Genomic DNA, 25,861 nt, shown 5'->3' on the forward strand with positions numbered 1-25,861 from the left:
ATACCTCGTCTTTCCCACCACCAAGCGCCGCCATCTTGGGGCCCGTATTCTGAAATGTTCAATTTCGGCGATAGTTCGCCTAGGCAATAGTCGCGTTCAATAAGTCAACCGGCTGCTTACCCGTGACGTCAGCATGCACTACCAACACGCATACTCGAACGCTTCGCAAAACACACAAGAGGGCGCACCGTGCGAGTGCAGAGCATCTCGGGTGTGTTGTTTTCGAATGTATCGGCTGCAGTATGACACAGGCATGTTCATTTATTCAATGTGTCGGGAGCACGCATTGACACCGTGACGTCAAATTGACGTACAGCGCAACTACTAGGTGGCTCGACTTATTTTCTGTTTTGCTCAACCAGTCAATCTGCGCTCGCCTGAAAGGGAAAAGCGAAATATCGCCGAAGTGGAACGTTTCAGAATGCGGCCCTTAGTATAACTTGAAAGCTCAAAGTTTTGCTGTTCTGCTTCTCATTTCTTAGGTCGTCACGATCTTGTAACAAACACACAAGCACAAAAGAAGCACGGGTCTGCTGGAGGTGGTCACACGGGCCCTCCGATGAAAGCGGGCCTCCGATTGGCTGCCGTGCTGAAAGGCGTCTGCTCATTGGTTGCTGCTGCGGCAGCGGGCAAGATGGCAACCACAGTTGTCTGCTTCGCAAACCACATCGGCGTCTTCACTTGACACGCAGAATTCGATTCCCCATTACTCCCAGGTTAGTGATGGACCGTCGCTCGTTTAAGAAGAACTTTTGGACAAAGCACGCCTTCGTAATACAGAAGCGCAAGCCTCCTACGGCGAGAAAAATACAGCGATTAGCGGAAGCGGCGAGGCACCCGACTGAACATGTGGATGCACCGTGTGACTCTGGCAGCAAAGCCATCAATCACCCTGTGCCATCTCCACGATAACGCAGTTGACGGAAGACGCGCCAACGGAGGCTCCTGCACCTCGGGGTACGGCCGTGCGAATAAGTAGCAGAGATTACATCGTTGGAGGCAGCGGAAATTGAAGGTCACCATCGCCGGCAAAAACGGTGTACTCAGTTTCTGATGCATCATGACTCAGCCTGTCAACGAACTACATTGCGATAACAGAAGATTCACCGGAAGTATTGTCACCTGAACGTCGCACCATTCAGGCTCTCCTCAAGCCACCTTTCGTGTCAGCAACGACGGCCGAAGTGCAAGCATGCAGCGTTCGCAACTCCCTTCGCGCGGTGTTCGCAACAAGTGAACGGAAGTTCAATTTGATGGACCGACCAGGCTATGAAATGAAAAATTTTCAAAGCCAACCAAACGAAGAGGAAAGGTGCAAGAAGATGCCCGACAGCAATGATGCCAAATATAACAGCTCTGGGACGTTTTGATGGACATATAGTGGCTGTGCAACTTTTTAGTAACGGTTTTCTCAGAAGTGTGTTTCGACCAGACTGTCCTGCTTGCAGAAAGTGTAGCACTACTATGGCTTGATGTATTTTCATGAGGTCTGTTGCATTGTATTCCTTAGTAAATTCTCTACACAGTGACATTCCATGTTTTACTCTTTATACTACTGCATTATACAAACAAGAATAATGTTGTGTATAAAAAAATCACGGCAATAAAGATATTTGGAGAATGTCCCTGCATGAATTATTCCTATGGCTAAAATATGAGAGCAACTGTGGGCTTCTACCATGTTTTTTTTGTCACGCCAGGCTTTCTGTAGGTTTGGTACAACAATGATGCAAATAAAAATGTATAATGTCAAAACTACTGGAGTGGCACCCTTTTCATTGGTGGTGTATGCCACTGGCATGACGAAATAAACAGCCATTTGGTCGGTGTTGCTGAATTGCCCCCAAGGCCTCTCGCAGCACGTAGCGCTGAAAAGTTGATTCAATGTCGCTTGGCAGCTTCTGAAGTGCGACTTCCGAGGTTGAAGCCGAAGCGCTTCATAAATTTCTGTAGCCAGCCCCAACTGGCTTTGAAATCCTTTAGCGTTAGGCCTCACTCTCTTGAATGTTACCTTGCTTTCGCGTGGAGCACTTCTGTCGTTACTGGAAGAGCAGCTGCGTCCGAATAAAGCCTCCACTTCGTGGTGATGGCCTTTCTGTGGTCCAGTAAATGCCATCCTCGTTGCGGCGCACACAAGAAGCATCTCCAACGACAGACATTTTTCGTGTCCAACGATGCCTCTGCAGCTATCACAGCTTTTCACTTAAAAGCGGCACTATAGTGGCATCTTTGGTGCCATTGCGACAACGCCACGCCGCACGCCGATACGACACAGGTCAAAATCGCAACGACGCTCGCGTACTTCAGATGGCTACTGTCATAGCTAGTAGCAGCTGCGATACTGACATTTCTAGATGGCCATATACTGACCATATTTATTAATTTCATTATAAACTGGCACATTCTTTTTAAATCCTAGAATTTCAGCCAACCTTCGGTATATGATCATTTGAAAGAAAAAAAACTATCAGCCTAGATTTGAACAAATACGGTAATTCTCCACGTCCAATGGTGCTGTGTCCATGAGCAATGCCGGGAAGTCTCTAAAGTGGCATTTCAAACCATCGATTGTAAGCTAATGATGCCCAATGGGCGCAGTAGTTTATGGGTTGCTTCCCTCTGCGTCGCCATTTTGCAGTTATTTTGTGACGATTCGCATGTGCTGTTGCGCAGCTGTGCGACGATGTCACGTCGGCCGAGCTACGCAGCTGACTTCAAGCGTCTAAGTGGTAGTTTTTGCTGAGAACTCCAACAACTGCGCTGCTCAGCACGAGTTCAACGTGAATGAAAAGTTCAATAGGGGTCTTCGGGTGTCCTGCAAGGACATTCAGACGAAAGCCCGGCAGTTGGCACAAAGAGATGGGATCGGCCGGTCAACATTTAAAGCAAGTTGGGGCTGGGTCCAAAAGTTCATGCGGCGCTACAGACTACCTTTGCCATAGAACGACCATCTGTCGGCGTTTGCCATCAGAATACGAGGAACGGCTGGTGGAGTTCCAGCGATATGTTCTCAAGCTCTGGCATCAGAAGTATTAACTTCTCAGCCAGATCAGGAATGCCGACCAAACACCAGTCTACTTCGATATGCCCAGCCGCACGACAGTCATAACAAAAGGAGCAAGGGACGTGCGCCTGCTGACGACAGGCCACGAGCACACGCGATTCACTGTTATGCTGTGCTGCACAGCAGATGGAAGCTGCCGCCATACATCGTGTTTCACCGGAAAATCTTCGCAGAGAATGAACAGTTTCCCAATAGGTGATAATCCGCACGAATGAAACAGGATTCATGAACGAGGCAATGGTTAAAGAATGGTCTGAGACGGTTTGGATGAAGCGACCGGGAGTAGACTTGGACCTTCCAAACATGCTGGTCTTGAACACGTTCAGAGGCCACATTTGCCCAGCCGTCAAGGAGGCCATACAGAAGGCAAACACGGACCTGGTCATCATACCTGGCAGTGTGATGGTTCAACTGCAACCATTGGATGTCGCCATCAACAAGCCTTTCAAGGACTGTCTCGCCAAGTCCTACAGAGAGTGGCTCGCAAAGGACAATGCCGCCATGACACCGACAGAACGTTGCAAGAAGGCTCCCTTCAGCGAAGTCACAACGTGGTAGGACCTGCCAGTGGAAATTATCAAGATCGGCATCAAGAAATGCTGCATTTTGAATGCACTTGACGGCACCTACCAGGTCTGATGAAGATGTGGCGTGTTGCAGCAACTAGCGAGCTGAGCGTATTTTAAATAAAGGTGTGTCATGTCCAAATTTTCCCGTTTCTCAAAAGATGTGGGTCGACCTATATCCGATTTTTTTTTTTTTTTTGTTTCTCGGAGAGCACGATATACCGAGTGTCCCAGTTAACTTGCACGAAGATTTTTAAAAAAAAAAACAAAAGCTCTAGAGAAATCGTACCGACTGTATAGTAGCCGTAGTCGTGTGTACTTACAGCCAGTATTTTTTTCATCACGTAGTATTAATTGCTTTTAATCCGTGAACTTTTTTATTACTGCTTGAATCGCAAACATATCAATTACAAAGTTGTAGGGCACCTCAAATAACCTCCGAATCAAGCAGTTGTTTCGTGCTCAGCTTTGCCTCGTTGGTTTTTCGGAGAAAAAACGAAAGCACGCGAAAAATCCACAATACGAAATAGATACATGCTCGCGCTCCGCTACTCAAGCGTTCCCAAGCGAAAAACCATGGACACACAGCCCTACTAGCGGCAGCAGCTCGATACAGGGCTTCACGCTATGTGATGGTCGCGGCATCATGAGAACACGACGCTGACGCCTTGATGAGATAGTAGGGCCGTGGAGGGGGAGGGGGGGGGAGATTTCAAAGCCTCCCGGGAAACCACGACGGCGCAGATATGACGCTTATTGCACCATGCTAGTTAGGTCACGAAACCTCTCGAACAATCCTACATGAAGCCTTGTATGATGCTGCGATAAACAAATGCAGCTGTATATCTTTCAAAGGTTGCTTGAAGGCGTTTGAGTAGCAGCGCGCAAGCACGCAACTATTTCATATTTCGTGCAGTTTGCGGGCTTTTGTTTTTTCTTGGAAAAAACACAAAATAAATGCTTGATTCGGAGGTTGTTTGAGGTACCCTATAACTTTGTAAATGTCACGTTTGCGATGCAAGCAATAATTAAAAAGTTCACTAATTAAAAGCAAATAATACTTCGTGATGAAAAAAATACTGGCTGTAAGTACACATGACTGTCGCTACTACGCAGTCGGTACGATTTCTCTACAGCTCTTGGGTTTTTTTTTTTGTTTTTTTTTTTTTAAATCTTGGTCCAAGTTCACTGGGAGACCCATAGGGGTCCGACCTATATTCGTGCTCGGCCTATTTTCGAGTAAATACGGCAAATGCGTGCTGAACATTGCAACATTCTTGCTTTCTTTTTCTTTTTTTTTCGCAACAATATTTTTGAATTTCCCCTGGTTACCTAATAATCAAGCACTATTTTGGTGTGAATGAATAGCCACGTCATAAATTTACAACAAGTCAAGATAAAAAAGCGAGAATGTCACAACCTGCACTGTAGATTAAGGAATGCGACAAAAGAACAGCCAACATAGGCTAAACGGTAACTAAGAAATGAGCTCCAGAAACTGGGCAGAAAGGCAAAAGAACAGTTTTGAAAGAACAGCTCTCAAAGTTTCATCTTCTCCTCAGTTCTCTAAAAGGCACCAAATTTGTAGTCTTTGGTGTGTTTTGTGATGTGGGGCTTCTTGTACGTGTAGCCTCTGAACTGGTGCGCCTTCGTTTCCCCCCCCCCCCTTTTTTTTTTATGGCATTCTTTACTGCTGCTCTACAAAGAGCATGGTGCCTGGGTTTCAAACCAAGTGAGGTGCTGGACTGTGTGTGGGCATGAATATAGTTCCATTGTTGTACCTGCAGCCTGCCTCATTGACAGCAGTCTCCAGCGGAATCAGTGAGGCATTTTTATTCTTTTGTTAGAATCAATCATGTTAGTGAATGAAGGCTCTCAAGCAGCCGTCATCTTCCCTTGACAATGGCTGTGGAGCTCGAGATCAGAGAGCCACTGATAGATAGGCAGCAATGCTAGGTGCTTCCCAGCTTGTACTTTTGCATCATGCCTGTGCCAGCCTAAGGTGTCTAGTGAATAGAGCTCATGAGGGAGTTCTCTTTATGAAGTGGTGGTATGATAGACACGGTCAACTCCCAATAATTCCAAGTCACTCAACTGGAATTTAGGTTAATTGACAGTGAAGTGAGGGTCCCATCAGTTCTACATGTAATACTATAGGAAAAAAAGCTTGGTAATTGGACGTTAGAAGTATAAAATATTGGTTAATTACAAGTTATTTTTCAATCGAAAGCCTTGAGGCGGTCGTAACGTTTGATAAATTTGCTATATTTAAAGTGCAAGAACAGCTTTGTGTGTCGGCATCGCAGCTGACTACAACGGCATAGTTCATGAAGCGAAGCGGCAAGATTAAGTACGGTATTTACTCGAATCTAATGCGCACTTCCTTTCCTATAAAACAGGTCCAAAAATTGCGTTCGTGTTAGACTCGAGTATGACCCTAAATCTGCGTTACCATATAGCCGTTGGCATTTCAAAATGGCGGCCTCGCACGCGCTTCAAGCCTAGCTACACTGTAGCCTAGCTGCTGTAGCTTGCTCCATGTGCTGCAGTACACATGCTTCTGGAAGCAGCACGCATACCGATTTTTTTTTTTCTTTTTTTTTTTCATAGACAGGTTTCAAACTAATAAAAATGTCTATTTTCGTTGTTTGTGGTTACCTTGGAAGTTCATTAAATTCGAAAGATTTTCGCAGTCCCCATGAACTTCATATTAACGGGAGTTGACTATCATTACGAGACATTGTCACAATATGATAATCGAGTCTACACACGATGTGCTTCGTCGCGGGTCCAATGACCCACATCGGGTCTAAGATGTAGCCACGGGTCTCAGAAGTAGATGCTCGATATCCTAAGTCACACAGTCGGAGGCACTGGTGCATGAAATGCTTAGGCGAGGGTCCAAGAAGTCCGCGCACGATGTGCTTGATCGCTGAGTTGGAGATGTATATGTCCGCCAGTCCGAGGATTGCGTGCGCGATGATTCCGAAACACCGAGTGCCGAAAGGCTTAGCCACATGTCCGAGGATTCCACATGCGATACTTGACCACTAAGTCGTCTATGCTCAGAATGCTTAGAGTTGTCCACAAACTGAGGGATCGGCCACGCTACTGCGATGCCAGCGTAGAGCCCATTTTTGACACTAGAGATTACAGAAACTGTCTAGAGCTCGCGAGGTGCAAAGACCACAAAGAGCCCAGCAGACGACGCAACTACGGAGAGAGCGCCAGACCAATGGTGAACCGCACAGCAGTAACGTGGCGGGTGCGACCAATTGGTGACTCGGGAACGACCTTCAATCATTTGCTTTTCGTGCGCCTGTTTCTGTATGAAGGAGATAGCTGAAGCGGCAAATTTAGAGAAGGAGAAATGCGCTTTTCGATGAGACCCAGATGGCGGCGCACGGTTGCGCCACTCTGGGGATATTGTGGCTTCAAAAAGCCATTCTTTCACGATTTCTGCGAAATTTTTCGCCACCTTTTCGCCACCTTGGATGCGAAAGTCGCATCCCCCCTTAACGTTAGACAGCAGTATATGCAAACTTGCGCCCTTTCACAACATAGTGCAGTCCTAATTTTGGATAGAATGGATTTCAAATATAACGGATCATTATCGTCCATTGTAACAAGTTCATGCTGAGTGCACACCACACATGATGTTAGCCAAACATCCGTGCTGCTTATCATAGATCAACCCATTTCCCAAGCCTTTAATCACTGCGCGGCAATTCATTTTCAGATTGGAGGCAGCCGTAGTGTCTCACCCGAGTTTCTGTTGACCTGCTTCTGGGGGATGATGATCTGGCAGGAGAGCGAATCCTTGGTGTTGGGAATGGCATGGTTCAGCAGGCAGATACATCTCACCACCTGGCCCACCTGCAAGTCCAGAAGGCTGCCATGTAGCTCCCCTGCCTCTAGATGCCCAAAGAACTTTTTTATCCCTCACTTTTCACCAAAAGCTATGTGCACTTTCCATATTTTTCTTAATGTAAAGAAGACAAAATTTGTCTTTTGAATAGTTATTGGGGACGAGCTCTACCACTGGAAAGACCGGCGCTACAGTTGGCATGATGTGGCACAACGCGTCAGGTGGCCACGTTGGCTACTTGCAGCAGCACCAGTGGTCTGAGCAGCTCACCTATTATAAATAACGAGACATCAAAAAGAATTGAGAGCAAAAGATTGAACAGTTTCGAAGAGTTATCGCATGTCCCCGTGTATGAATTGATCTGAATTGAATATGGAGTTTTACGTGCCAAAAGCACGATTTGATTTTGAGGCATGGCATAGCGAGGGACTCCGGAATAATTTTGACCAATTTTTAACGCGCCCCAATGCACGGGTGTTTTTGCATTTCACCCTTATCGAAATGCGGCTGCCGCGGCTGGGATTCAATCACGCGTAATTATTTCGGAATGATACGTTTTTCTTTTGTTTCCCAGCCAACGCATAGGACATACATAGGAGCAATGTATGCAGTTGATACGATCGCGTTTTCACCTGAAATTGGATGATACGCAGGCAAACTGGTATTTGTGAAATTCGTGCTTAGCAGCGCAACACCATAACTGCTATCAATGGCTTTAAAAAGAAAATATGCTACATTTCGGTCTGGGTCGGAATCGAACCCAGGCCTCCGGGGTGCGCTTCCCCGATCAGCTCCGTGGGTTGCATAGCAAGCTGCAAAAACATTCAAGCAACAATATTTGATTTTGTCCTGCGATATCCTGCGACCTGAAGTCCACAGCAGGGAGCAAATACAGTGTAACCTCGTTGATGCGATTCTGCATAATACTTTTTTCTTTGGTTTCCCAGCCAACTTGTTCGTTTCTTCAGCAATGTATTTTGATGCGGTTGATACCATTGCGTTTTCACCTGAAATTGGATGATAGGACTGCAAACTGGTATTTCTGAAACTCGTAGCTTAATATTCAAGTGTACTAGAATAAGCTCGGCCGCTGTTCGGCAGGCGTGACCACTAATCCACCACCCTTAGTCGCGCAGGTTATTCGTCAAGCCATAGCTCTGCTATTCCTTCCTGTGCTGCCTGGATAAACGCCGTGCATATTCACCGGTGCGCGCGCAACCATTCCGTGGATCTGCCCAGCTTTTGTCGTGCGAGTCTTGGCTGGACAGCTTTAATGTGGCTAGCTATGCCACCTTATCATCACTTGGTCCTCGGTACAGCGTGGAAGGTCCCGTCGGCTACGTCAACAATTGCTGCTCCGGCTATAAAGCCTGTTGGCATCGCTTTGTGGGCTCGGCTGCTGTTCGGCAGGCGTGACACCACTAATCCACTGCTCTTCGTCATGTCCTTCGTACGGCCTATCTGTAAAAAAATCGAGTAATTGCCTCTTGCTTAGCTGCCGAGCCCGCGGCGTTTTTTTGCTACTTGTTGTGAATGTGGTGCGGTCTTGCGTTCCTTGCTCCTAGTCGCAGGTGATATCGAGTCAAATCCTGGGCCAGACGATGCGACTATTCTTACTGAGTTGTGCAAGCTAACCGCTAGTCAGTCAACACTAATAACAAATTAAAGAACCTAAGGCACGTCTTGCTACAACAAATAATGCCACTACGGACCTGGCCAATCGTATGGCATCTGTCGAAGCCCATTGCAAACATATCCAACACTTGCAACAGCAGCTTGCAGTCATATAGACTGAAAGCGCTGAAACAGCATGTCGTGTCTCTAATCTAGATAACAGTCTTGACGACGCCGAGAACCATTCCCGGCGAAAGAACTTAACATTCTACGGAATCCCCAATTCATCAGAATCGCTTACACACCCTGAAGAAACAATTCAACTTTGCTCCGAATGCCTAAACATAACGCTTGACTGAAAAGAAATAGAGCACATAGTTTGGGCCGTCATAACCCTGGGCGTAATCGTCCAATCATTGTCCGGTTTTGTGCCTTTAAGACGAAAGAGGCGATCCTTACTAACACTCGTAAGCTGAAAGTAACCACCTATAGAATTGGCAAGGCTTTTCCCAGTGGGTACAAAACGCACATAAACACCTCAACGCATTTGCAGAAAGCAAGTTTATGCCCTACTCACTTCGATACAAACACTGCACATAGGCTCACGTTTCCTCTTTGATGAATGTTCACAAAGTGAAAATGAACAGTCATAGCTATCACATCGCAGCTGTCAATCACATTGCCATCCCACTCCCGTGCCGCCTTCTCACTTTCGGTTATCTTTACCAACATAAGCAGCTTCCTTCCAAAATGTGAAATAGTGTCACGTACTTGTAATATCTTAGGACTAACATTAATCTTAGGACTAACGTTAAGAGACAGGAAGAGAGCAGTGTGGATCAGAGAACAAACGGGGATAGCCGATATTCTAGTTGACATTAAGCGGAAGAAATGGAGCTGGGCAGGCCATGTAATGCGTAAGATGGATAACCGGTGGACCATTAGGGTTACAGAATGGATACCAAGAGAAGGGAAGCGCAGTCGAGGTCGGCAGAAAACCAGATGGGATGATGAAGTTAGGAAATTGGCAGGCGCAAGTTGGAATACGCTAGCGCAAGACAGGGGTAATTGGAGATCGCAGGGAGAGGCCTTCGTCCTGCAGTGGACATAAAATATAGGCTGATGATGATGATGATGACTTGTAATAACCGAAACCTGACTTTCCAGCGCCATTTCAGATGTTGACGTTTTGAATAAGTTGCCTATCTTTGATATATTTCGACATGACAGGCAAGGTGCCAGAGGGGGTGACGTTCTTATCGCCGTTCACAATGAGCTGTCCTGCTGCCCTGTCAATAAATCTGACCTTGAAATTTTATGGTTAACCTGCCGTGCCAATCCCCAACTCATTATTTTTGGTGTATGCTACCCCAGAGCCCCTAACCATAATCCCGATTTCCCCGGAAAACTTAAAAATATCTTCAGGGAACTAAGAGGTATCCAAATGCAGGCATCTTGCTCTTCGGAGACTTTAATTACCCCAGTATTGATTGGACTACTACACAGTTAGCTACAGATAACTCGGAGACTACCAAATTTCTTGACTGCTGTCTTAACCATAATCTGACACAACTGATAACTGAAGCAACTCGTGTCACGTAAGATAGTGCACCACGCATCCCGAATTGAGTGACTACAAAGTTATTCATGCTACGTTTTCCTTCAAACCATCCTTGCACAGCTCCCACATGAAAAAAATTCGCCTCTACGAAAAAGGTAGCTACTCCGCTATAAATGCAGGAATTCTACCAAGCATACGAGTCCACTTTTGGAAATCAGTCTGTGCAATACAAATGGTTATTTCAGAACAAGATGAATTCTTTAGCCAATAAACAATCATCTTATCTCTATTCCTACTAACCGCCACAAACCATGGTTCACTGAAACTTTGAAAACACTTAAGAACAAAATAAAGCACCTATTTCATTTCGCGAAGTTAAAACCAAATGCAGACTCTTGGTACAGTTACTATCAAGCTGAGCATGCTTATCCAACAGCAGTTCGCCAACGCAAGCATTCTTTTTTTCACTCAGACCTCCCCCACACGATAACTGATAATCCTCGTAAATTCTGGCAGATCGTCAACCATCAGCCTACTCGCACTATCAATATTTATAATGATCAGGGTGTATTCTTTCAGTTTCTGAGTGCGCTAATACTTTCAATGCTGCCTTTTCGTCAGGTTTTACAGCTGAACCTGAAGTCCCCCTACCTGTGTTTTCTGCGCCTGCCATGTCTACAATGCCGGCCATAAATGTTTCGGTCAACAGCGTCACGTCACTAATTAAAAAACTAAAAGTGTCTTCGTCCGCAGGTGTTAATGAAATCACCTCTAAACTATTAAAAAACACTAAGCATATTTCTGCCGCATTCTTAACTTCATTGTTCTGACAGTCTTTGTCCTCGGGCACTATACCAAACGAATGGAAAATGGGTAAGGTCGTTCCGGTCTACAAGTCAGGTAACCAAGTTTCACCGTTTAACTACCGGCCTATCTCCATTAAAGTATACATACATGGAGCATATCATTTACGCTCATATAATACACTTCCTCAATTCCAATAGCTTTTTTCATCCTTCACAGCATGGTTTTCGCAAGGGACTTTCTCACGAAACCCAGTTAGCTCTTTTCCTTTATGATCTACACTTGATTAGATACTAACCCACAGTCTGACGCAATTTTCTTTGACTTTGCTAAAGCGTTCGATAAAGTACCTCATCAATGCTTAATATTGAAACTCTCATTTGGGCTTGCATCCAGCTGTCTTACAATGAATTAAAGAAATCCTCACTAACCGCTCACAGTATGCATGCAACACTGCATCTAACCCTGTTCCTGTATCTCCGTACTAGGGCCGTATTCTGAAACGTTCCACTTCGGCGATATTTCACCTAGGCGAAAGTTCCATTCATTAAGTCAACCCGCTGCTCTCCCGTGACGTCAGCATGCACTACCAACACGCGCACTCGAACGCTTCGCAAAACACACGAGAGGGCGCACCGTGCGAGTGCAGAGTGGCTCGGGTGTGTTGTTTTCGAATGTATCGGCCGCAGTACAACACAGGCGTGTTCGTTTATTCAATACATGTCGGGAGCACCCACTGACACCGTCACGTCAAAGTGACGTACACCGAAACTACTATAGTCGGATACAACTTTAGAAGACAGCGGCATTTGCCCCTCAAAGGCGGATGGACACGAGCCGGCACCAATAGGCGCGCACTTCAGGTGACGTCATGAGCCGGACGGCCGGTGTCCCCGCCGACGGAGAACATGCCTAACATGGCCGCCCTCGCTTCGAACTGGGCCGAGTCGCGTCAGCTCTGTGCGTCTCCCTTCGTCAGAGTGAATTCGAATTGTTTGTGGTGGTCTGTCATGCAGGAAATATTATTGTGAGCTTACGATGCACAATTTGTGCCGCGTGCGTTTGTTCTGAGCCGTGAGCCGGCGAAGAACGATTGCAGCGAACATCGGTGGCGCTGCGCTGCGCTTCGTGTGGAAACAAGATCCCGCGGCGGCATACCGCTGCAAACAAACATCGTACGTGTTTGTTCCTAAGTGAAGTTACGACGAGGAGAGTTCGCCAAAGTCTGGTACCTACTGTGAGCGGCAGGTGTGTTTGTGTCGACGCCTCCTATAAAGACTTTATAGGAGGCGTTGGTTTGTGTACTGTGCCCCTGCGTTTCTCGTCGGACGTGGTGAAGTGATGGAGCAAAACCATTATCAGGATAAATGAGAAAAGCGTGCGCGGATGAAACCAACCTGCGAGTTTCTCAACAGAAAAGATTTGTAAAAGCAACCTCCAACGCAAAGATTCGTTGCTGCCAGCTCAGCGTGCAAACGACCGATCGTTGGCAGCAGTGTGATAAGATAGCCGAACGTCTAGCGGCGTCGTTCGAGTGTTGTGTAGCACCATCGATTGATTGCTTTCCACCAATGCTAACAATCAGTGACTAACACGCGCTGCTTGAGCGAATGTCATTGGATTGTTAACGGTCAGGCGTTTGGAAGCAGTGTTTGTTTCCTTAATGTCAGCCTGAATGCTAATTTAAAATTATGACTGATACACTGGTGCCGTTGCAAGGGAGCTTGGCATGAATTCGCGTCGCTGTGTGGCTTAGAACTCTTCGCTCACTGCACGCGCCAGCTGTAGAAAGCCTGCTGTGACACAATCGCGCATAAGTTGTGCTGTCAGCGCTCGACTTGCTTTCCCACAACACAGCTTTGCGCTTTGTCGTGATCATCATCATCATCATCATCATCATCAGCCTATATTTTAAGTCCACTGCAGGACGAAGGCCTCTCCCTGCGATCTCCAATTACCCCTGTCTTGCGCTAGCGTATTCCAACTTGCGCCTGCAAATTTCCTAACTTCATCATCCCCATCTGTCGTGATATGTCGCTACTAAAAAATTCCTAGGACAGTGAAGGCAACAGAACCAATGTGTACATTAAAAAAAAGTATACGACAAAGTAGGCACAGCTGCTTGTGAACTGACTCCTAATAGTTCTACTCGCGTCTGCGTTAAATGTGTGTGCGTGTTTTCTTGTGTGTTTGTGTATATTTGTTATTTTGCCCTTTTTTGTATTTTATATCTTAGTTTTCGCGTTTGTGTTCATGTGTGTGAATATGTGAGTTCTTCCGTGCGTGTATGTATTTGTTCCTATTTCTATCCTTTTATTTTTGCATTTGTTCTTGTAAGCATGCTGCAGCCACGACTTTCTTTACAATTCCATTAACTCGTCTCATTCAAAGCACCAAGTCCAGTGAATAGCAGGGCTGGCCTCTTCGATGTCATTAAAGCCATTCTCTCTTGTCTACCTTGCCTCCTCAGTCTGCCACCTTGCTTTGTTTTCTCCAACTATTCTGACCTTGCTTCTTGTGCTGTTGCTACAACGTGATTAATCAACTTGCACCAAAGAAAGTTCTATCAGCTGTGACAACAGAAACATTGAGAGATACAAAATGTTAAACGCATCCCGTGGCTTGCACACTTACTTCGTCTCTTTCACCTGTTAATGTTTCACCTGTGTCACCATCAGTGCATATGGTAGCTTACCAGAAGTGCACATGAAAAGGTGCCATATTGTGAAACAGCACCTTGCTATGTTGTTGCATTCAGTCTTAATAAACAGATGGTTTTGCTGCCCGTCACATGTGGTGGTACACATATATAACATTGTGCAGTGGGGTATCACTTCCTGTCTTGACGCTTTTATCATTACAAATGCAGTTTTCTAGTGAAGGGAGTCCAGCAAAGCAGTGCTGTGAGAGCTTTTGCAACTTTCACCATTTATTACTTCCCCAATATCACTGTCTGAATCTGTCCGTCACTTTGCCTACGGCTTGTCATGAACAAAGTGACTCACTAAAACACGTTCAACTTTACTGAGCATTTTTCCGGTACGTAAATATGACAAAAAAAATGCTAGCAAGGTTAAGCACGTTAAAAATTGTGCTTGCATTCGCATTACTTGCTCGAGTCAGATGAATAAATTGAAAATTGGCTATGACAACACTTCAATTTTCAGTGCAGGCTGCTAACGGAGCCATAAAGCGTGCTCCGACTGATTTCACTATGGGGCGCGTCAAACTCGACGGTGGCTGCCTGAATGAGCAGTTTGGGCCTCACTAAGCTAATGATGTCTTATATTTGTTCTCTTAATCGCATTACTTGTGTGAGCCAGATAACAAAATAAACAATGCAACCACATGAATGTGCTTTGGCATTCAAGCTGCTGACAGTGGCTGTCAGTTTCGTGTTGTCTGCTGCTATTTTACCACCACTCGCTATGACATGACTGCGATTTCCAGTGCAGACTGCTAACATATAGACGAAGTGCGATTGAGACGAAGTGCGATTGGACGCACTTTCTGATGTGTGCATGTCTGAAATAGTAATTGACGAAGTAGGTATTTTTTCTTTGGTGAGCCGACTAAAATTATCATCTACGTGTGACCACAATGGATTCAATCACAACATTCTTAAAAAGACAGCTGAAGGACTATCGCGTATACTCTCCGCAATATTTTCACAATCCTTGTCTAACTCGAGCATTCCTAGCGATTGGCGAATGGCTAAGGTCATTGCAGTGTTCAAGTCCGGCGAGCGTTCTTCACCCCTCAACTACAGACCCATATCCTTAACAAGTACAATCTGCAAGCTATTAGAACACGTCATACACTCACAGGTTATCAATTATTTGGAAGAAAACAACTTAATTTTTAAGTATCAGCATGGTTTCCGCAAGGGATATTTGTGCGACACTCAGTTAGCTGGCTTTATTGATGACCTGCATTCATCCATGGATGCTGGTATTCAGGTCGACGCAATATTCCTTGATTACTCGAAGGCATTCGACCGTGTTCCACACCATCGTCTACTGACAAAGTTAGCAAGGTATAACATTCATCCTCTAGTTCTCGCATGGATTAAAGACTTCTTATCTTGCAGGATGCAGTTCACATCGGTAAACAATTTTAACTCTTCATGTGGCCAGGTGACATCAGGTGATCGCAAGGCAGCGTTCTTGGACCATTACTCTTTCTTGTTTTTATTAACGATTTACAAGACAGCGTCTCATCCAGAATCAGACTTTTCGCAGATGACTGCGTAATTTATCGTAATATTTCTTCCGTAATTGATCAAGAGGCTCTTCAAACTGACCTTAACTCTGTAAGCGCTTGGTGCAATACATGGTTAATGTCACTAAATCTCTCAAAGACTAAATTCATGTCTTTTACTAATCGAACCACTAGACTTCAGACTTCCTACGTATTAAACGACACTAACGTTGAGTTTGCTTCTAGTTATAAGTACCTAGGACTCTGGTTCTGCAGTGATCTTTCGTGTAAGAGCCACATTGAAACCATTCTAGCAACTGCTAACCGCTGTCTGGGCCTCATCAAACGTCGTCTAACACACGCCTCACCCCACATTAGGAAACTAGCATACACTACATTAATTCAACCAAAGGTTGAGTACGCATCGGCCTTATGGGACCCAGAACAAGAGTACCTTGTTAGTGATATTGAAGCACTGCAAAATCGTGCTGCGAGATTTATTTTTTCCGACTATTCACGAACAACTAGCGTCACACAGTTAAAACAGCGTGCTGAACTCGAGAATTTGTCAGTTCGTTGCAAACTAGCACGCTTAACACTCTTTCATAAGCTTTATCACCACCCGTTCTTTCATGAAGATTTTTTTCATACCCCATCCGCTATACTCCCTCGTCATGATCATCCTTTCAAACTAAAACGCGTTTTTTGCCGCACATCACAATACGCTCATTCATTCATACCACACACTACAACCGAGTGGAATAACCTGCCGTCTGACATTGCAACAAAACTCGACTTTACTCAATTTCAGAAACTTGTTCGGTCGTATATTATGCCCTAAATGTTCTTCAACCGTGCTCTCCCTGTTATCGCTCTTTTTTTTTTCTAGGTTTTTATATTTACTTACAGTTAAAAAGAACTGTTTCGTAGTGCTAAATTTCAGTGTTTTGCATTGTATAACCATGGCATTGTTCTGCATTACACAAAACAAAAATTTGACACAAGTTGGGCTTACGATTTTTTTTTTCCTCGATGTTTTATTTTCTATGTTTTATTTTCCTCTAATTTCTATGTTTTATTTTCCCATGTTTTATTTTCCTCGACTTTTTTTCCTCGATGTTTTATTTCTATTTGCCGAGTGTGACTGCCATTAATGTTTTTCGCCTCCCTTTTTTTTTACCTTGTATATTGTTTTAAAGTTAGCTTTGATGATGTTGCATTCCCCCCTATGTAATACCCTCCAACTGAGGGCCTTTAGGGTATACTGAAATAAATAAATAAATAAATAGCCATAAAGCGTGCTCCGACTACTGCTATTTCACTATGAGGAGCGTTAAACTCGACGGTGGCTGCCTGAATGAGCATTTTGGGCCTCACTAAGCTAATGATGTTTTATATTTGTTCTCTTATACCTCTGTCACACGAGCACGCAAAAACTCTTTTACACAAGCGGTCTTTTACCAAGCTGAAAGACTTTTGAATGAAGAGGTGTTGCGCAGCAGACACACGGCGCCGACGATCTCCTTTTAGTGTTTCCTTCTGGACACACTGGGTCATTCCACGCCAACTGTCCCAACCTTGGCGCTCGACCATCAGCGATTTCTTTGAAAAAAAATTGTGGACTATCTTTTTAAAGCAAGAAGTCATCCTGTAAATCATTTTTGCGTAAAAAAATTTTTCAGCATCGCTAGGAACATGTGAAGTTTTTTAGAAAGCTCGAAAGTATGTGTCGTAAAATGCATTGTCAAAAAATTTTCTCTTCTTAAATTAGGCGAGGACACAATTTTCCCTTGAGAATGAAGATAGGCTTTTCACTTAAAAAAATGTTTTGCCGATCTTTACGTTCCCGTGAAATTTTTATACGGCACTAAATATGCAAAATTTGGTGCATATTGGGAATTTTTTCTCAGAAAGATAACTTTTACCGAAAGGTTATATTTCATAGTAACTAATTGCCAGCAAGTTGTACTGTAAGTGAAAAATAATTTGGGACGGATATAACGTGAAATGGCCTGTACAGCTGGTGACAAAGTTGCAAAAAAAGTTGTCGCAGTTTCACCTGAAAGGTGAAGCATCAATTGCGATAGCAAATTTGTAGAGAGATATACGGAGTAATGATATTAGCTTTATCAGCTGTATAAACTTGGACATGCAGCAGCACCGGCAACGCGCCGAACTGTTGTCGACGCCGTCGGCATTTTGCCCGCGTTCGCTCAAAATGCGTGCGGCGTTGGTGACTGTTGCCGGAGCCTCTGATATAAATAGGCACTTGGTGCCGCAGCTAAACGTCGCCTCCCTTCCCTCCCCCTTCCCCCCCTCCCCCACGGCCTCTCGCGCATCGGAAGAAGGCGCGTTTGCTCTACATATATGGTGATTGTAAAGGAGGAAAGAGACGCCTACTTCTGCAGCCCTTAAGGAAGCACGGCGCAGAACGCGCGTTTGTTCTCCGCCGTGCGTTCACTCCCCGTGAAAGAGCGCGTCCCTCGCGCCCTTTCACTCGCACATACAGCGTTCGGCGGCGCGCGGCCACGATTTCATCTCCATTGACGTCATACGGAACCTCACGGCGACGGCGACGGCGACGCCGACGGCAGAAATCTGCTTTTGAGTGTCCATATAATTGCTATCGCAATAAAATTTAGTTTTAGCCGATGTTTAGTCGTAAATTTAGCATTGAGGTGGTCGGGGTAAAAATACGCTAAATAGTGTATCTATTAGAAACATCCATTGTCTACAAACTGAGAAACTTTTATCAAATTACTTTTTGTTTTAAGCAAGAAAAAAATTTTTGAATTTGTGTTATACTGGTCTCTGCGCTTGCACGTGTTTCCCCTTCGTAGGAAAGCGTCCTAGTGGTAAGTAGAACTTGCGCGGACGCAAAATTTCCTGAGTTGATGAAGGAACATCTAGACAAGATAATCAGCTCCTCAAGTGTTTATTTGAGTGCTTCATTAGAAATTATTAGCCTAGCCAATAAAAAATGCGATCCCCAATAAGCGCATTTAAACGGATGTCGCCGTACGCCGACGGCCTGCATAGCGTCATCACGCAGCATCGGAAAGTTACGCCGGTGAGTACAGAGTGCCGTTACGTACACTAAGATTTAGAAATGGGCGAAAACTTTGGGATTAAGAAGAGAATCTGTTGCTTTATTGCGGCAAATATGTAGCAAATATCAGCCAACACAATCGTGTTTTAGCGACCACGTTGGTAATGATGTTAGATGAGTGTTGTCGACTCGTCATTAAATGCTTTGGCATGCATAAGTTCAAACTACTGCATTTAAAAAATGATGGAAAGAAATAAATATGTTTAGTTGCTCACCCTCTCTGTTAAATGTTAAATGTTACATTCAGACCGAATGAGGCAGTCCACTGATCTTTGTGAAGCGCAGGATTTAACATCCAGTCTGCGATAACTGAAGAAAAAAATGTCTTCTTTCGAGCTATCGACAGTAAAAAGGTTACAGCTATAATCCTAAAACGCGCTTCTATGCTGTTAAGATGCATTATATTTTTTCACACAAAACCTAGTATGTTTAAATGCTTGCACTTCCCCTGGTGGTCTTCTTGCAGCAATGTTCAGAATAAGATAAGAATAACGTTTCTTAGGCATTAACAGGCTACAATAATTGCTTTAAATAAAAGGAGGGGTTTTCAAGTGCAAATATTTCTGGTACCTACAGCTACAATGTATTTCTGTAGTGTCTTTAGCAAGACATCAGGACATTTATTGGTGATATCTGCCAGAGAAGTCAGACTATATATGCTGAAGCGTGGAAAGACTCATCCAGATCCTCCTAGAGGATTACAGTTCTGACTATGCCACTTTTGCGTTATAGAATAACAAGGGCATCATATACTTTTCTTCGCGGTTGTGCTTAATAGTCTTTTTGTATATGCGTGTTTAGAGTGGTCGCACTCATTCTTTCATATGTCGGAAGGCAGGAATAAAAAACGCATCCTATTGATTTCCCACACGTTTATTGCATCCGAGGTCTTGCAATAGCAAATGCGCCTTCCAGGGCGGACAACTTCTCTCATATGAAAAAGAGAGGACAGAAAAAAAAAACAATAAACTGGTCTGCGGTGTGCAGCGCATTTAAGAGCAATACGTATGAAAACGTACTCAGGCGATTGTGCACTGCTCCTTTTGCAAACACGCTTAAACCATCGTGTGTGGACGACGAACAATTCAAGCAGTTGGATTTTACCTGGAGATAATGATTTCCTTCAGTTTTGAGCATGAAGTCAGACCAACTTGAAGAGCATGCTTTGAGGTGGGCTTGAAGTGGTGGTACTTCCGAGTATTCTTGATGGAAATCGCATGCTTGTACCTTTCGGCGAGGAGCAGCTTTGTTGTATCGATATTGCCCTGATGCCGAGAATATTATTTTGTGTCCACGTGAAGAGCAGGTGCGGTGTCAAGATCTGATCTTCATACGGTCTTTGTAGGCTTGCTTTCGCGGCTAAGCGCTTCACTGTTCCACCCGCCGTGGTTGCTCAGTGGCTATGGTGTTGGGCTGCTGAGCACGAGGTCGCGGGATCGAATCCCGGCCACGGCGGCCGCATTTCGATGGGGGCGAAATGCGAAAACACCCGTGTACTTAGATTTAGGTGCACGTTAAAGAACCCCAGGTGGTCCAAATTTCCAGAGTCCCCCACTACGGCGTGCCTCATAATCAGAACTGGTTTTGGCACGTAAAACGCCATAATATAATTCACTGTTCCACCTACGCCATCACAAGCACTCTTTCCATGTGACGTTGCGAAAAAGTTCCACTCGGCTGAAATTTCAAAATCTGTTTTGTGGTGGCAAAGATTGATGAAGTTCTTTCTGTTTTTGTATTGATATTTGCTGATATTTGCTACATACTTGCCGCAATAAAGCAACAGATTCTCTTCTTAATCCCAAAGTTTTCGCCCATTTCTAAATCTTAGTGTACGTAACGGCACTCTGTACTCACCGGCGTAACTTTCCGATGCTGCGTGATGACGCTATGCAGGCCGTCGGCGTACGGCGACATCCGTTTAAATGCGCTTATTGGGGATCGCGTTTTTTATTGGCTAGGCTAATAATTTCTAATGAAGCACTCAAATAAACACTTGAGGAGCTGATTATCTTGTCTAGATGTTCCTTCATCAACTCAGGAAATTTTGCGTCCGCGCAAGTTCTACTTACCACTAGGACGCTTTCCTACGAAGGGGAAACACGTGCAAGCGCAGAGACCAGTATAACACAAATTCCCAATATGCACCAAATTTTGCATATTTAGTGCCGTATAAAAATTTCACGGGAACGTAAAGATCAACAAAACTTTTTTTAAGTGAAAAGCCTATCTTCATTCTCAAGGGAAAATTGTGTCCTCGCCTAATTTAAGAAGAGAAAATTTTTTGACAATGCATTTTACGACACATACTTTCGAGCTTTCTAAAAAACTTCACATGTTCCTAGCGGTGCTGAAAAATTTTTTTACGCAAAAATGATTTACAGGATGACTTCTTGCTTTAAAAAGATAGTCCTCAATTTTTTTCAAAGAAATCGCTGATGGTCGAGCGCCAAGGTTGGGACAGTTGGCGTGGAATGATCCCACTACCAAAAGCGTGGCGCTAGCGTTCGAAACAATATAGGCCAAACAAACTTATTTATCTCAAAATATAAAGCAAAAACTTATTGTTTACACGTTTTTTAATAAATGCAACATAATAAACGTTAATATAAAGATTTATTATAGTAGTTTAAAGAGCGTCATCACGTGACATCCCCAGCCCGTTCGACCTGCTTACGAGAGTACAGAAGAAAATGAGCATTACTGGGTTTACTACACCTTGTGCGAGACATAACATTATTTTTTATGATGAGCCTAGGTGACAGAAAATTACGCATTCGATTATTTTGTTTAATATATGATAATTGCCCGTGCCCACTGGTTTCGAGGCTACTCCTTTTCGGCCGTAAAGGAGATCGGCGAACTCCTCTTCCAGAAAAGACCGCTTCTGAAAAAGAGATCACTCCCTGTCGTGTGTCTGCGGGTGAAACTCTTTTTCGGGAGAAGTCTTTTTGCTCAAAAGACTTTCGAGTGCCCATGTGACAGGGGTATGAATCGCATTACTTGTGTGAGCCAGATAACAAAATAAACAATGCAACCACATGAATGTGCTTTGGCATTCAAGCTGCTGACAGTGGCTGTCAGTTTGGTGTTGTCTGCTTCTATTTCACCACCCCTCGCTATGACATGACTGATATCCAGTGCAGACTGCTAACAGAACCATCAAGCGTGCTCCGACTGCTGCTATTTCACTATGGGGCACGTCAAACTCGACGGTGGCTGCCTGAATGAGCATTTTGGGCCTCACTAAGCTAATGATGTTTTATATTTGTTCTCTTAATCACATTACTTGTGTGAGCCAGGTAACAAAATAAAGAATGCAACCACATGAATGTGCTTTGGCATTCAAGCTGCTGACAGTGGCTGTCAGTTTCATGTTGTCTGCTGCTATTTCACCACCACTCGCTATGACATGACTGCGATTTCCAGTGCAGACTGCTAACAGAACCATCAAGCGTGCTCCGACTACTGCTATTTCGCTATGGGGCACGTCAAACTCGACGGTGGCTGCCTGAATGAGCAGTTTGGGCCTCACTAAGCTAATGATGTTTTATATTTGTTCTCTTAATCGCATTACTTGTGTGAGCCAGATAACAAAAACAATGCAACCACATGAATGTGCTTTGGCATTCAAGCTGCTGACAGTGGCTGTCAGTTTGGTGTTGTCTGCTTCTATTTCACCACCACTCGCTATGACATGACTGCGATTTCCAGTGCAGACTGCTAACATAACCATAAAGCGTGCTCTGACTACTGCTATTTCACTATGGGGCGCGTCAAACTCGACGGTGACTGCCTGAATGAGCATTTTGGGCCTCACTAAGCTAATGATGTCTTATATTTGTTCTCTTAATCGCTTTACTTGTGTGAGCCAGATAACAAAATAAACAATGCAACCACATGAATGGCTGCCCGAATGAGCATTTTGAGCCCGCCAACGATAATCACGGTTAAAAACAATGTTTCAATTCAGACATGCCAGCATTTAAATGTGTTTCTATGCCACTTCTTAAATCGAGCACAATGTGTGCAGGACGTTGCTTATCAGAATTGAGCTTCTATTATAAGGAATATGCCATAAATGGAACTGCTTATTTATTTGAGAGGTCACGGAATGGATGGTTGGCTGTTGCGAACCCACCAGCCAAATTTTGGTAGCCCTAATAAGGGCTGTTCTTTTGTTAATAAGAAGCGTTTATGCTTCGTCGAGTGGCTCAATGCCAGACAGCTCGCAGTCGGAGTCGCTTTCTTCAGTGTCATCTTCACCCAGCTGGATGATGATGGGTTGAATGTGCTCACTCCCAGACGTGTCAAGTCTGAACTTTGCCTCCAAGTCCATCACATGCTGAATGCTCTTCCTCATGTCTTCCGCCGTTACCTGCTTGATTTTCTCCCTCAAGATGACGTCGACCGTGGACAGCTTGAAGTCTCTGTTGTCCGCAGCGATGCCATTTTTGACCTTGGCCCAGACAAGCTCAATGGGATTAAATTCGCAGTGGTACGGCGGGAGCCTGAGTACAATGCAACCGGCCTTTACAGCTGTGTTGTCTACGATGTAGCTCAGAAAGCGTGACTTTACAGATGCCACCAGCTCAAGCAGCTGCTTCTTTATCATCCTTTCACCGTAGGTGATGTTCTTGCTTGTGAGCCACTCCTGTATCTTTTCCTTCTTCCATGGCTGTCGTCGGCAATTTCTCTTCTCGCCGGCTATGGTAAGGTGCATTGTCTAAAACAATGACGCTACCAGCTGGCAACTTCTGCAGAACGTCATTGAACCAGCCCTCAAAGCGATTGCCGTCCATTTCCTCGTGGTAGTCGCCTGTCTTTTGGCCTCGGAATATATCCAAGCACCCGTCGACGAAACCATCCTCGCTGCCGATGTGCGTCACGATCAGGCGCTGACCTTTCCCAGAAGGTTGTTTTAGACCCGTCGTCAGGCCATTTGCTCGAGCGAACAGGCGTCCGCGCTTCTGCACCACGGTGTCTGTCCACACGATCGACCGAGTGTGTCCCGCCGTCACCGATGTCTCGTCCAGGTAGAAGATCTTTCGGCCTTCCGCCCGGTAGCGCTCCACGTCACGGAGGTAGCGATTCCGCCAATCGGTGATGTCATCCCGGTCGATAAGCAGCGAGTTGCGGCTTCTCTTTTCGTGCTTGAAGCCGATCTCAGCAAGCAGGCGACGCACAGTACACCGCCTTAGTGATGGTAGGTCCATACGCTCCGAGAACTCGGTAGTTACCTTCTCGACCGTCGGTATCTCGTTGCGGCGAAAGAAATCGTGCACACATGATCTCAGCGCGCACAACGTGAAGCTGTCAAACTTCGCGCTGCGTCTCCTCTTCTCCGCATTGCGTGGGCGCTGTCGCGAGGGCGTCGTCAGTTTGCCACCCGAAAAATGCGAAGCTTTAACTTCCTACCTCACCCTGAACACAGTCCTTTCGCTTACACCAAGCATGTCGGCGACAAACTTGCTCGTGTCCTCCACGCTGCGTTCAGGCTGCCTGTTACGTCAAAACGTGTAGCAGTGGAAGATCATGTTGCGTGAATCGCTGTTCAGGATGTGGCCGCTCTTGTTCTTGCCGAGGCTCCTTGGTGGTGTGGTCACCGAGGCGACACAAGGCTCGTTCGGCAACAAAGGATCGCGTTCCGATGTCACCTCGCTGGGCTCCATGGCGGAAAACTGGCACGGAATGCCGCGTGCGATCGTTCGCGAACTCAGGAGATCGCAGGTTCGCAACCGCAAAAAAAAAGAAAAAAGTTAATTAAAAATAAGCCCAACATATTAAAAAAATAAGGTTGTGCAAACACACAAAAAGTATATATGAATCTTATGCTATTAAGCCAGCGACTGCTACGCCCGGTGCCGTCGATCTTGCTCTGTAGCAGACGACGCACAGCGTTGTAGAAGGCACGGAGTTATTTTTCTCTCGCGATCCGGCATGTGCGGTAGCATTTCCATCATGATAGTTTTACCAAACCACTGGTCAAGATACACAAATCTTATTTATACCGACAAATACGTGTTGTAGAAGCAGTCACAATTTTTTGAGTGGGACTATTTCTTTAGTCGCGGAGGAATTGGCTGCTGCGCTTCGGTCGACTGGGCGGGGCCTCCTCCTGTCTTCTAAAGTTGTACCCGACTATAGGTGGCGCGACTTCTTTTCCGGTTTTGCTCAACCAGCCAATCAGCGCGCGCCTGAAAGCGAAAAAACAAATTTCGCCCAAATGGAACGTTTCAGAATACGACCCCCCCCCCCCTATTGTTTCTCATATACATTAATGATCTGCCATTGGAAGTTTCTTGTTCAATTCGCATGTTTGCAGACGATTGTGTTATTTACGAATCAAAAACACTAACGACCAGGTCGCACTGCAGAGCAGCGTAAATAATATCCTGAACTGGTGCGATTGTTGGCTAATGGTTCTAAATCCCACTAAATGTAAAGCGAAGTCTTTCACTCATTCTCGTATCCCTCTCCTCTTTCTGTACACAATTGCTAACATTCGCATTAAGACAGTTAGCTCCCTTAACTATCTAGGTGTCACTATCTCTCAAAATCTTAATTGGCTGCCGCATGTGTCCATCATCATCTCATCTAGTAACAAAACTCTAGGTTTCCTCAGACATCATTTACGAAACTCCACTCCTCATGTTAAACTCACTGCATACAAGTCTCTAATATGCCCTAAACTCGAACACATGTCAGCAATTTGGAACCCTAATTAAGTTTATCTTATAAATGCACTATAGATGGTGCAGAATCATGCTACTAGGTTCATCCGCTCATCGTATTCATACAACATAAGCATATCTTCATTAAAGGCAGAAACAGGTCTGCCCCCCCTTTCCTGTCGCCGTCGCATCACTAGCCTATCCCTAATTCACAAAATATATCATAGTTCTCTCAATCGGGCACCTTACATCCTACCACCAGTGCGTGTCATACAGGACATTCCCCAAGTATTGCTCGCCCCCGAACCCGTACCTTTTCCTCTTCTTTTTTTCTACGCACCACTGTAGACTGGAACGGCCTTCTGCACGTCATTGTGGCCATCACCAAGAATTAAATTATG

At 45.0% G+C, this 25,861-nt stretch overlaps 1 protein-coding gene across 1 annotated transcript in view; it reads right to left on the reverse strand.

The window, feature by feature from the left end:
• LOC119431022 (rab GDP dissociation inhibitor alpha-like) overlaps window positions 1-25,861 on the reverse strand; it is a 131,969-nt gene that overhangs the window by 49,326 nt on the left and 56,782 nt on the right. The window contains exon 5 of the mRNA XM_049656871.1: window positions 7,395-7,506. Within this exon, the coding sequence (XP_049512828.1) occupies window positions 7,395-7,506 (112 nt within the window). The remainder of the gene's footprint in view (window positions 1-7,394; window positions 7,507-25,861) is intronic.

The sequence above is a fragment of the Dermacentor silvarum genome, chromosome 10, assembly GCF_013339745.2.
Source record: "Dermacentor silvarum isolate Dsil-2018 chromosome 10, BIME_Dsil_1.4, whole genome shotgun sequence".
Taxonomy (NCBI): domain Eukaryota; kingdom Metazoa; phylum Arthropoda; class Arachnida; order Ixodida; family Ixodidae; genus Dermacentor; species Dermacentor silvarum.